General features: G+C 47.3%; 2 protein-coding genes across 2 annotated transcripts; both read right to left on the bottom strand.

Moving 5' to 3' along the window:
* Positions 1 to 3061: 3061 nt before the first annotated feature.
* On the bottom strand, positions 3062 to 4753 carry CTRU02_210417 (rhamnogalacturonase b; the record flags this gene model as incomplete). The annotated part of the gene is made up of 2 exons (XM_070205446.1): positions 3062 to 3091; positions 3152 to 4753. 2 exons carry the CDS (start codon positions 4751 to 4753, stop codon positions 3062 to 3064), a joined length of 1632 nt encoding a protein of 543 aa, XP_070060689.1.
* A 2287-nt stretch (positions 4754 to 7040) lies between these two features.
* CTRU02_210418 (uncharacterized protein) lies at positions 7041 to 12068 on the bottom strand (the record flags this gene model as incomplete). The annotated part of the gene is made up of 1 exon (XM_036724475.2): positions 7041 to 12068. The coding sequence occupies one exon, from the start codon at positions 12066 to 12068 to the stop codon at positions 7041 to 7043; it is 5028 nt and encodes a 1675-aa protein (XP_036583594.2).
* Between the last annotated feature and the right edge of the window lie 790 nt (positions 12069 to 12858).

A 12858-nucleotide genomic window follows, 5' to 3' on the forward strand; every position in this document is an offset into this window, starting at 1 on the left:
TGCCTTATTATTTATCTTTATGCTACTTATCCGTAAAGACTTTACTTCTTTTATTTAACTTTAGAATAACTATCGTATTCGCTTATAAAAAAGTCGCCTATATATTGTTTCTAGTTAACTATAGAAACTTTATTATTATCTAGATTATCAAACTATATAAGACTTTACTTAGCTAATTAATTACGTAAAGATTTAAAAACTTTAAAACTTACTTAGAAGTAAAAAACTTAATTTAGATTAATTCGTTCCGTACGAAGTCTTTTAAGTTTATAAAGGTATTATAAAGCCTATATAAACCTTTCTACTAGTTATAAACTTCTACGGTATATAATATCTACGTATTAAAGTATATAACTTCCTATAGTAACGTCTTAAAGAATATATTAAGGCTAGGATTTAACTAGAACTTTACTTACTATTAAAATAAAATAAAAGTATTAAATAGGTAAAAGAATAGTTCCGTAGCTACGGGATTAGTATAGATAAACTTTATATATTACTATTAGGAAGTAATAATAGTTTAGAAATAGATAAAACTTAAGTATATAAAGTATACCTAAACGATTATTTCTTCTTATCATATTATTATTTCGTCTTCTTCCTTATCTTCCTAGCTACCCCCCTTAAAAGTTATATCCTCCTAAATAACGTCTATATAGCCTTGCTACTTAACTTATAAGTATATATGCTTACGTAACTTTATTCCTTCTCTTTCCTACTTTATTACTTCTTATACTTTAAGAAAAGGCTTTCGTTCGGTTTAAGTTTAAATTTAAGTTAGAAGTTTAAGTATAAACGCTTTCGTAAATATATTAATAGTAGGTAAAGGTATTATACTAGTTATTACTATATTAAGTATATATTATTTTAGTCGTAACTTTTTTAATACTTATAGTTTAGTAATAAACAGATCTACTTAACTTTCGGAAATAAGTATAATAATATAAACGTCTTTATTAAAAGTAATTAAGGCTTTGCAAAGAAAGGTAAAAAGGTTTTTAGCCTCGTATACTACCTTACGAAACTTATATATATCTATAAGATTTTTTAAAATAATAAGTATTGCCTTTTAGTTTCGGTTAAGGAATTACTTCTTAGACGTAAACTTTACTAAGACCTTACTTATTATATCTATATATAAAGTAAACTTAGAAGTTAATAAGAACTATAACTTTTTAATAAACTTTTTAATAGACTAAACCTAAGTATATATTCGAATAGAGATTCTATCTATATCCGTAATATAGAAAGATATAAGCTATAGGTAAATAATAATATCTATAGTTAGGTTCGGAACTAGTTTCTTCTAAGTTTGCTAGATACTAGCTATACGCTTTTCTAAGCCTTTAATAAGAATAGTAAGGAGACTATTATCTAGCTATATATCTAGTATATAAAATGCTTGTTCGATCGGGTTAGTTATAATATTAGAAAGTCGTATACGTAATAAAATCGTAGCCGTTAGAGTTTCGAAGTCGTTAGTATTTATAAGGTCGATTTCGTCTAGTTCTTATACTTAGGATAAATCGATTAAACAAAATGCATACGTCTTCTACTTCTATAGCAGTTTTGCTAAGAAATAGTCTAGGTTAGCCTGCTTAAAGTACCTTAAAGACATATTCGTATAAAATATAGTAAATATTATTATTAAAAATTAAGAATATACTCCTATATAGTCTCGTAAAACTCTATATATATACGTATACAAAACATAGAATTCGCTTAAATTTATAATAATTACATAGTAAAGATAAGAAGCTTAACTATCTATACGGGTAGTATATACTTATCTCGTTTATACATCCTAATTAGGCAATGTTTGAATTTTGACCCAGTACGCCCTGCGGACTGCCGTAAATGGCCACAGTTGGTCAATTGAGTATGCAAGGTGCATCGTCTGCTCAATTGGCATGAGAAACGATGCGACTAAAATGCCATCATGGTAAACATAGGATTGGCAGAACAACTCTCGATCAGGAAACGTTTGAGGTTTCAACAGCAACATCTCAACATGTTGATCTATTCAAAAGAGCCGAATATAAAGATGTCGCGGTAGGGATAATGAACATGGAGGAGCACGAGATTGACCATTGCAACAACTCACGAAGTACGAGAAACATACACGAAAAAGTCAACCTCAATTCCGGCGATATCCAAACCAAGTAATATACTACAGTGCTTGATTAATCAATTCCACTACAAGACCCTGTGAGCGACTAGGCTTTTGCACAGAGAACGTAGAACATGCCGCACTCTAAATCCACCTCTGGTCAGAGCGCAACTGGGTTCTCGAGTTTGTTAGTCGGACCACCGCTTAATTTTGTGTCTTAGTCGCACTGACACTTTCCAACCAACAGACCTGCCAAAGGTAGCTCATACAGCGTCGATCGCTACGTGACCGAGTCAGCCTCCTGGACAGCATACAGCGACAGGCACCCATCTCCTCGAACGACGTCGACCGACCCGATGTTATCAGACCTAGACAGGTTGTTGCAACAGGCTCGGTGCCGGTCGCAGTCGAACCAGAGGTGACTTTCTACTCGTTGGAAAATCATTACTACCAACCACGTGTACGCTATTGTATTACTATTATTCCCGAGCACCGCCGGCGGTTTTGGATTCAGTTGGCAACACATTGGAGCTTTGCGCTTTGGATTAATGACCAGAAATTGTTTGGAATGCATCAGGCATGATTTCCGAAACTCACAGCCAAGTACTGTTGAAATATGAATTACTTTCCACGTTGGGTCTGGCTACATAAGCCGGGCAAGAAATGTTGCGGTCAACGAGTGAAAGTGCAAGAAAAGACGATGTATGTTGCTATCGACTAGTGGAACGGCAAGCCATGCCACATGGGGTATGTAAGTACTTTGAAGTACTGTGTAAAAATATATGTACGGTGAAGTATGTTGTTGACCAAAGTCAGAATATGTACCATGAAGACTCGAGACGAGCAATTGTCCTTCCTCCTTGCAATTGCTGCTTCATTTTACAGAAGCACATTACTGCTATCCCCGTCAACGACTAGCGGGACGTGGAAATCGCGTAATCCAATTGCATTTTACTGGAAAAGCTCAACGGCATCAAAGATCTAACGAGAAGTAATTAGCACCAATGGAGGTAATTCTATGGGGGGTTTGAAGGGAGTACTTACGACATTGGGGCTGAGGAAGGTGGCACCACTGCTGCCAGAGATGACAGTAATGGTAATGGTGTTGGCACCAGCGACGAGAGTGCCGGCAGGAATGCTGACGTCGTAGATCTCGCCGTGGCCGCGGTAGGCACCACGGGTAACACCACGGGAGTCAATCTTGGTGGGTGCGGCAGGGGTAGGGCCGCTCCAGCTGTTAACCTTGGCCTGGGGGCGACCGCTGGCGAAGCTGAGGGTGGTGGCAATGCGGAGGGTGGCAGCACCGGGGGCGGAGGCGAGGTTGAACTTGATGGTGACCGGGTTGTTGACGGCGGTGAAGACCGCCATGGGGAAGTCGGAGGCGGAGGAAGAGCCGACAGTGTAGGTGAGGGGGCCCCAGCTGCTCATGCGGCTGTCGGAGGGGTGCATGCGAAGCTGCTTGTCGGCGTTGCGGAAGCCGGTGGGCTGGCCGTCGTACTCGCCGATCTTCCAGAGAGTCTTGCGGGACGTCAGGGTGCTGGCGATGTTGGCGGTGGTGGCCTTGCCGGCGGTGACGGTGACGGAGGTCTGAGCGACCTTGAACTCGGTCTGGTAGAGGACCATGGTGTAGGTGCCGGGCTTCATGGCGGGCGAGGTGAAGGCACCGCTGGAAGAGGCATAGGCCCAGTACTGGGCGTCCTTGTTGTACCAGTGGAGAACGCGCTGGAAGCTGCCAGAGATGCCAGAGGCAGTACCGGTGACGGTGCCACGGCCGGAGGCAGCAACGTAGCCCTTGAGGCTAAGATCCTTGTAGAAGTCGTAGTTGAAGTCGGTGGCCTTGGGGATTCCGGAGCGGGAGAAGCTCATGACGTAGGGGCCGTGGAGACCCATGCGGAAAGCCTCGGTCTGGACGTGGCCACTGTTCATGTAGTTGTACAGGTTGGTCGAGTCACCGGCATTGTTGGTGTTGATGTCACGGAAGAACGGGCCGCCGGAGGACAACTCGAAACCAGTAGCAGGGTTGACCGAGATACAGACGTGAATCTCCTCGGGGCTGGTTCCGTAGACGCAGCGGACCTTGTCATCAATGAAGCGTTCAGAAGAGTAGAACTTGGAACGAGTCTGGCCGCCGACAACGAAGACGTCAGATCCCTCGACGGTGGAGGAAGAGCCGCCGGTAGTGGAAACAGAGCCGAAGGGGTACTCGCTGGGGAGGGTGTTCTTGTTGAGACGGGCGATGAAGCGCAGCTCGCCGATGGAGGGCTGGGCGGTGATGTGAGTCGCCATGTAAATGTTGGCCTCGCCCTCCTTGACGATGAGGTAGTGGGTCAGGGTCGAGGTAGTGCAAGTGACCTTGATCACATTTCCAGTGCTAGCCTTGATAGTGGTAGACGCGACGGTGGCGGTGCCAAGACCAGAGCTGATGTGGCTGCCCTTGCTGCCGTACTGGAGCTCATTGCCGCGGTACTTGATGGAGTTGATGTCACAGCTGGACTTGGAAACGGAGAAGACGAGAGAGTTGGATGAGCCGGCATCGACAATGAGGTTGTTGCCCGAGGTGGTGACGCCAAAGGCGGCCAAGGCAGAAGAGGTGAAGGAAAGAATGGCGAAGAAAAGAACGTGCAGAAGGTTGTTGAACGCCATTTTGGCTAGCGAAGACGCCTTTGCCTGGCGAGGAATAAAGAGAAGTTGGAATAAGGTCAAACTGTAACACTGACAGAGAAAGAAGAAGACAGCCTCCTCGACGAGCCTTGCAGAACAAGAGTGATCGACTTATATTATACACCAGAAAGGGCTGGCACTTGGCACTTGGCACTTGGCACTTGGCACGTTCTGTGCTTGCCGTCTGGAATTGGCATTCTGGATCACATTGGTGGTACTATGTAATGGTGAGTAGAATGGGATAGTGTCGTTTAGCTTTTACGCGGACCCAAGATAGATTGCCATGTCTTCGTGATTGGCGGAATCGTCGTTTCATGGGCCGACGACAAGGGCTTCCATGCTCAGCCTGCCCCAGATAGATCATAAGATGAGAAAGAGAGAACAAATAAGGGAAGACACGGGGCTCAGGGGCCAGGGGGGTTAGTGTATTCCGCTCCGGGCGGGTGGAGGTAACACAGGGAAGGGGGGGCCATGATTGACGGGATTTCGGACGACTTAGTTGGAGCCCGCAGCAGCCGCTGTGAGCATGGTCTACCCACAGAATGATGTGTTTGGTATTTAACTGGATCGTGGTGATGGAAACACGAATTCAAATATTGCCGTTGCACCCTGAGCGGAGAAAGGTTTAAAGACATTCGCGGTAATGATTACGCGGAGATAAGGAGCAAAACCGAGGGCTTATGAAGATCGTGGACTGAATTGTTTGGCCACTCGAGCCTGTATCGGTTCTGAACACTGCGTCGATTTGACATGTAATAAGTCCCAGCCTGAAGTGTTACACTCGGTGCCGCTTGTGCAGGTGGGATAGAAGCTTAGATGAAGGTCAAGCGGTGAAATTGATACGCGGACAAAAGAAGAAGATGGAGACAAGGATGTATCGACTGCAGAGTGCCGATGAGCCGGCTCAGACGAATAGCTGGGTTCAAAAGACAGAAGAACCGGGCGCATCTCGCTAGAATGACCGGTATTTCGGGTGATTATACCCCAGGTTCACCTCGGCAGCTGTGCAGGTGACCATAAAAATGCTGCTGCAGAGACGGCAGATGTCAGGCGGGGAATGCAACTTGCCAGTAGTGCCATAGTACAAGAGAATTATAGAAAGCTTGAGTTCAGATGGCATTCATTATAGCTCAAAAATTATAAGGTGCGGCGGAAACAAAGTAAAAGTTTAAGAAGCTTAATCAGGCGAAATAAATGAAGACACGCATGCACGTTCAGATAATGTTTATTTTGCCCTGCTACCCATGAACAGTTCTTTTTATTTATTTATTTTATTTTTTCAATTGCCCTCTTCTTCTAACCCTTGGCTCCTTTGCCAAGTCCCGCCGGAATAACAGCCGATCGATGAAAATAAGCTGCGCCAAAGCCAGGTTACATCAGACGAACGGAAAAGACTCTCTTTCATGTTTGCCACAGTACGTTGCGATTCGGTTTTCCTTTGGCCCCTTTCTCTACCGAGACCCTAAATCGGTCTCGCGTAAGCATCCCAGACCAGCACTCAGTGCCCCTCTCATTTAGAATCCTAAAAGGGAGTCAAATGTCCGGACCTGCTCCGGGGCATCAGGGGCAAAAGGGTGTCAGGTGCACAGCACTGGTAGGGCTGCTGTGTTCTCCATATTAGGGGGGGAAGTGGGTGAAAGTTGCGTGCTTGAAAGGGAAAAAGTAGCCTTGCGGAGGTGTACCAAGGGGATTAATTACTGCAGGATCCCTGCAGGTCAAACGCCCCACTGCCAAGGCCTCTGAGACTGGGATTGAACAGTGCTCGTGAGATGGTGAATCCTAATGGGTTACAGAGAGCATTGCAAGAAGCACAGCTGCTGGAATGAATATCCTAGCCACCACCTGCGACTCGACACCTGTGTTGCTTGCTGACTAGACCTATATCCACAAGGAGAGGTCTACGAATAAACACAATGTTAGTATTAATGTAGGTTTCACAGGGGGTGAAACAGGGGGTGAAACGGAATTCCGTTCGTCAATAACAAATAACAGTAAATTGGTTCTAATCGATGGTTCATGATGATAGTTGAAAGTGGTGTTGTTGACTAGAAGGTGGGGATATTCCCCCTTGGCCTGTCACGTGGGTCTGGGAGGCTTGGGCCTCTCAGCCTGGCGGGCGTGTGGCTGGAAGTGCCACACGGCTCCGTATTCCAACTATCGCAACACTGGAAACTCTCTTTTTATGGTGTTGAAGCGGTTGGAATACGTTGTCCCTATACAGTTCCGTCTCCTCGTCAATTCGGCCTCCTATCCCTACTTTCTCCCGTAGTTACGGTCTTGTTACCCATCCCTCCATACGTATCGTTATCGTGTTGCTATCAACGAATCTCTCGAGGGCTCGATTTGGTTTGCTCTTCGTGAGGGCATCAGCAGGGTTGTCTTCGCCGTTAATCCAACGAATTTCTTGTAGTTCTCGTCTTTCGTACGATTGTCTCAACGCCATGATATCGATCATGAGTCGCTTTTCTTTGGTAGTGCCCAGCTTCACGAGACACTCGTACAGCGAATAAGAATCGGTACAGACAACTGTCTGAATCGTTGGTAGGTTGAGGTGGTCAGTGATTGTCGCCAGGGTTGTGGCGAGGGCGTAGGCCATATCGACGCCAGCGACCATCCCGTAGATCTCTGACGCTAATACGCTGCGGGTGACTCGTTTACTCTTCGTAGAGCTGTAATGAACGAGGTTACCGTGAATCGTGAATTCTCCGTTGTTGCTGTCAGAGGAAGTGTCGTTGGCTAGGATGATCAGAAACCCTAATTGGGAGGAGAGGTCGTGGTTATTAGCGAACGACCCGTCAACGAAAACGAATAGCTTGGCTGTTGTAAGGTCGAGTGGGATAAACGTTATCCCTCGGTTAGGCGATTCTATTTGCCATCGAATCCGTTGATTCAGTGCTTTTATCGCTTCTGGCGAGGGGTCTTGGTGTTGGGCAGCAGTGGATAAATCGAAACAGGCCTCGGGTTGGCAAATTGACGCGATGTACGCCCCTCTGGCGCGTTGTTCGACATATTGCTGTTTTGGGTTGGGTTTAGTAGTCTCAATACATCGTAACTTCTTGGCTTGTCCCTTTTGCCTCAAATTGATCGAATTGTCGGTTGACAGCGCGATTATCCCTCCGTTGAATTGGAGGGGTTCGTCAATTGTGAGGATATTCTTCGCTTTTGCCGTAAAAGCCGCTTTTTCTAACTGTTCGTCTTCTAATTGTGAGAACGCCTTGTCTGACAAACCGAGGGTATCGTCGGTTTGCATGCCGATACAGCCAAAGTGTGGATTTTCGGTAGATGAGATCAATAGGCATGGATCGTACGAAGAAGTAACCATCTGGAGATTCTCTCTGTGATGCTTGTGATACGTTGCCCACCAGTGGGTTCCAGCTTCTGCGATTCCGTACAGAGGCTTCACAACCTCCATAATGGTCCCTTTTGGGTACTGGTCTTGAATTTGCTTCGGTGGGTAGGCGAGAATAGTACGATTGAGCCTTGTGGAGGATTGAACGTAGGCTTGTGTGATATCTCGAAGCCATAGTTGTTTCCCTTCTCGTAGGAGTGACGGGGTAATTGACAGAATTAGCCGTTGACTCGCCCGCTGAATCGTTGGCGATTGGGTCAATATAGCCTTCTTGCCATCGTCGGCGTAACCCTGTATTACAAGTCTCGATTTCTCGTAGGGTTCGGTTGTTTTACCCTTGACTTCGTTGACGATACGAGATCGGAAGATTCGTACGTTCTGGTGCCTTCTCTTATTGAACTGGGTGAATTTGAACACTCCTCTAGCGATGAGGCTGTTGATCTCTTGTTTAGTTGACTGTTCGAACGGTTCGCCTGGTGTAGTAATAACACCTTCTCGTCGTAGTTTGATTGCCAATTCTTCGTCTGCTTGCTCCTTAATCGATAGGAATATTTGTTGATAATCCGGGTCATCGTTGAATTCCTCTGTGAAGTGGGCGATTGGCAGTGGTCTCTTCCGGGGTCTGCCCGGGCGTCTTCTCGGTGGCTCCGGTGCCTCTTGCGGTTCGTCCGGTTCACTGCCTCCGCCGGCGACGATAATTTCGTCGCGTACTACTTCCTGCTGCGGTATCTCAGCTTCGGGTTCTTCTTCTTCTGGCGCGGCGATGGAGTTAGGTGGTTGATCGGGATCTTCGTAGTATGGTTTGACTACGGTAGACCGGAAGGTCTTCGGACCACGTGGCGTATCGACAGTACAGGTTTCGCCGTTTATGGCTGCTAAAGTAAACGGTCCGGTCCAGCCCTTCTTTTCGCGCCATACTCGTACTTGCGACCGTAGCGGTAAATTAACAATTGGCCCTGTATCAGGGCCATTGCGGGTGGCGATAGCTTCTGCCACCTGTCGCCTTGCGTGAAGTTCGCGTACTTCGCTCGTCGCCTTCTTAATCGCTTTCGCCCGCCTTGTGACTTCGGGAGATGGCGGCGAATCGTCGGTAATTCGTGGGTACGAGCCGAATACCAAGAGTGTTGGCACTATTCCGTTCGGGCCAGCAGTATCGTTGACTGCTTTGACTGCTGTTTGAAGTGCTGATTCTGGCGTAATTGTTGGGTCTTCTGCTCTGATGATTTCGTACGCCCTCCTTAGAGGTGTATGGTATCGTTCAACTTTCCCAATACTGTTGTGGGCTTCTATGGGAATTTCCTTGATTTCAATTGCCATTCCTCTCGCCGCGTTTCGGAATTCTGTTGAGCGGAAGTTTGTTCCAGCGTCGGTAACTAGCCAGTCTGGGGGTCCCTGATACACATCTATCCAGCAGAGGCGTAGGGCTTCCCAAGTGGCTTTCGCAGAAATGTCCTCAAGGAACCGGGCGGCGTTGAACGCCGTGGCGGTATCGACGACGTGGAGGACCGGTCTGTTACCCTCAAGGTACATCACGTCGGCGATAACCTCGTAGTTGAATTCGTAATCGTCTCGTAACGTGAATTTGAACCGTGATGGCGCTGGTGCGTGCATTTGGCATCGATGGCAGACTTTCGATAGTTGCTCAATTGCCGTAATTTCAACTGGGTGGCCGGCCCTCTGGAGCACCTTGTGTAATCGTTGAACAGATGGGTGTCCGAAGCGACGGTGAACCCGTCGCAATTCAGCGTCTGTGAGGTGGTTCCAGGCGAGTGGTTTCTCCTTATCGAGTAATAACCATGGGTGGCCCCATTTGCGAATAATAGGTACGACCTTATTTCCTTGGATGAGGGTATTCGTAACGTTGTTAAAGTAGACCTTCAATCGGTCCATATCTCCTAGGCACATAAGGAAGGGAGTGTTAGTCTCAATAACGTGAAATTTGACGCTTCCAAACGGCGTTGGCACTTTGGTAGTCCCTATAGACTCCAGTGGTATCCCATCGCCGAATTTCACTGTAACGCCGCCAGCCGCCTCAGTGTTTAACGTAATTCCTTCGTAAATTTGTTGTAGGGCCACGAATTGTGGGTGGCCAGCGGTTGAGAATCCTGCTGCGCCCGAGTCGGGCATGATCCCTTGGAAGTTCTGGGCAGAGTAGCGTCCCTCGAGTGTGAATTGCGAAGGTAGCTCTTTCGGTTCTGGTTGGTTGCGGAAGAGGTCTTCTTTCGTAATAGCATGGCGGGTTGACTGGTCTGCTAGGATCGTGGCGATCCTGTTGCCGTCAATTGCTGTTGTAGTGAAATAGGCGGTGACCTGGAATTGACTGTCGCTGCCGGTCTCTTCCTCTTCGTCACTTTCACTGGTTTGTTCGGTTACGTGGTAGTATTGCTGGGGGTCTTCGGCGGTAGGTTGTAGGTCTAACCCGTCGAAACCCTCGTATTGGACGAGAAATTGGCCATATGCTGGAAGTGACGTATCCTGGGCATATTGGGTGGTTTTGAACTTCTCGTACGCTTTTCGTCTCTCTTCTGTGGTGTGTTTGGTTGACCAGCAGTTAGGTTTTCCACACACGTAGCACTTCTTAGGCGTTGGCGGTAATAGGGGTCTGTCACGGCTTCTTCCTCGTGATGATCGACTTCGTGATGAACGACTGTATCGTGAATAACGCCCTCGACCGTTGAAAGTTCTGTCGGTCCAGTACTGCTCTGGTGGGTTGGCTACTGTGTTGAATTGTTGTTGGTTGAGACGGGTAGCTGTCTCGATCGACGAGATTAATTGGCTGCGAAGTCCCTCGTACGTCTCAGCCGGTACAAATAACGCCATTGCACACTCTGGAATATCTCTACAAGCGTGTAGAAGTTGGGTATGGAGGGATCGGTCGTTGTGATCCTGTTGTGGCAAACCGGGCTGAATCTTGCTTAATTTGTCACATAGTATGTCAAAACACTCCGATTTGGTCTTTCCAGGGTTATCGCGAATGATTTGGGGAAGAGTAGTTGTATTCCACTGCGTAACGTACGCTTGTTGCCTTTCCCTAGTCTCGAAGTGTGATTTCAATTGGTTGATCATGGTCTCGAAGTTGGGCTGTGGGTTGATCACTTTAATCGAGGCGTAGAAGTAGGTTTTGGCTATTCCTTTCAGTATTAGGGGAAGTGCCCTGTTGTATTGGGAGGTGTGAATTCCCAGCATTCTACAGTGATCCACGAATACTGGCATCTTCTTTTCGAGTACATCGTACATATCGCCGCTGTATTTCATATCGTCGGGGTATAGTTTCGCGAATTCTGTTAATTGCTTTCCGATACGGTCTGTTGACTCGTATGGTTGGAAGTCTGTTAACGGAGAGACCGTGGGATGTGGCGGTCGGTACGGTAGTTGCCACTGTTGTTGTTCTTGTGGAGGAGGTGGCTGTAGGGTTGGTTCGACTCTTCCTCCTGTGCTGTTGGCTACTGTTGCCGGTCTCGTGATCTCTTCGTGGAATTCGGGGTCTTTTATCAGAGCCTTCAGGTTGCGATATCTCTTGACGCCTTGTTCGAGTTCTTGGGGTGACCAGTAGTGGAATTCTTCCTTTTTGAGGGCTAATGCCACGTTTTTCGAGATTTTCTTGCCATCCATTTCGACGTAGACGCCGTTACCGATTAAATAGTCTCTGAAGAATCGTAGGATTGGGGGAGGTACGTTCTGGAAGTCTTCTTCTGACCAGTCGGCGAAATCGGGAGAAACTTCGTTCCATAGCTCGAGGCCCGTGAGATTCCTCTTCTCATAGGTCTCAAGTAGGAAACCCATATAGGAACCCAGTTGCTGTGGGCTAGCGTTTGTAAGGTCGATTGCCCAGTTGCCCCATACTGCTGGATCGATCATACTTTCGATTCTCTGTGGGATGGGGACTGTTGATTGGCTTTTGGCAGTGACGCCGCTCGCGGGCGATCCTTCTCGTGAATTTCGCTCCATTCTGACAGTATAAAAGGATTACTTCTGTTTAGAATCTTGAATTCTAATCCTCAACAGCGTCAGCTGCGATTGGTGCAAGATGCAGGCCTGGAAGTGGGAGTCAAAAGACGATTCGGGATATTACGATTCTAAGGGGAAAGAATCGTGAAATCGGGGATTTTCGTCGGTTCGTCGTTTGTTTCCGTCGGCGCCGTTCTCGCTGATGTTCTCGAGGGGTGTGAGGGTATACACAGGTCTCGAATTGGTAGGGAGAGAGTTCTACCGTAGATTCTCTCGTGAATCTCTCTTTCTCGCTTCGGGCTTCGCTCCTCACTGTTGGGAAGTTTAGAATCTAGCGGACAGTTGGCCTTATGACGCCCACAACCACGTGCGTTTCTCCTAAGCCGCAGCCTCGGAGGCGTATACGTATAGCTGTATAGGCGGATTACCGCCGGTAGTCTCCGCTCGCCTTTCGGCGTGTTCTTCTTCTGGTAGGGAGGTCTCTTGTGGCAGGCGCCTCGCGGTTGGCACCTCGTCTGGGGATTTATTGAGAAACTAGCGGGCGCCTCGTGATTGGCACCGCGCGTGGGGGATAGTTGTAGTTGGGGAAGTTGTTGTCCCTTGTGGGATTCGTGAATCTTCGCCCTTGTGGCGTGAAGAGGTTGGAAGACCGTCGATTCGGTAGGTCTCTTCTTCTGGTGGTTGAAAACGCGTGATGGAACGCTCTTGCCAGCGATAATTGGCTGCGATTAACCTTATCCCGCCTAGGGTGAGCGTAGCAGTCCCTAGGTTACTCGAATAATCGGATTGC

Source organism: Colletotrichum truncatum (assembly GCF_014235925.2).
Source record: "Colletotrichum truncatum strain CMES1059 chromosome Unknown Contig_0007, whole genome shotgun sequence".
Classification (NCBI taxonomy): domain Eukaryota; kingdom Fungi; phylum Ascomycota; class Sordariomycetes; order Glomerellales; family Glomerellaceae; genus Colletotrichum; species Colletotrichum truncatum.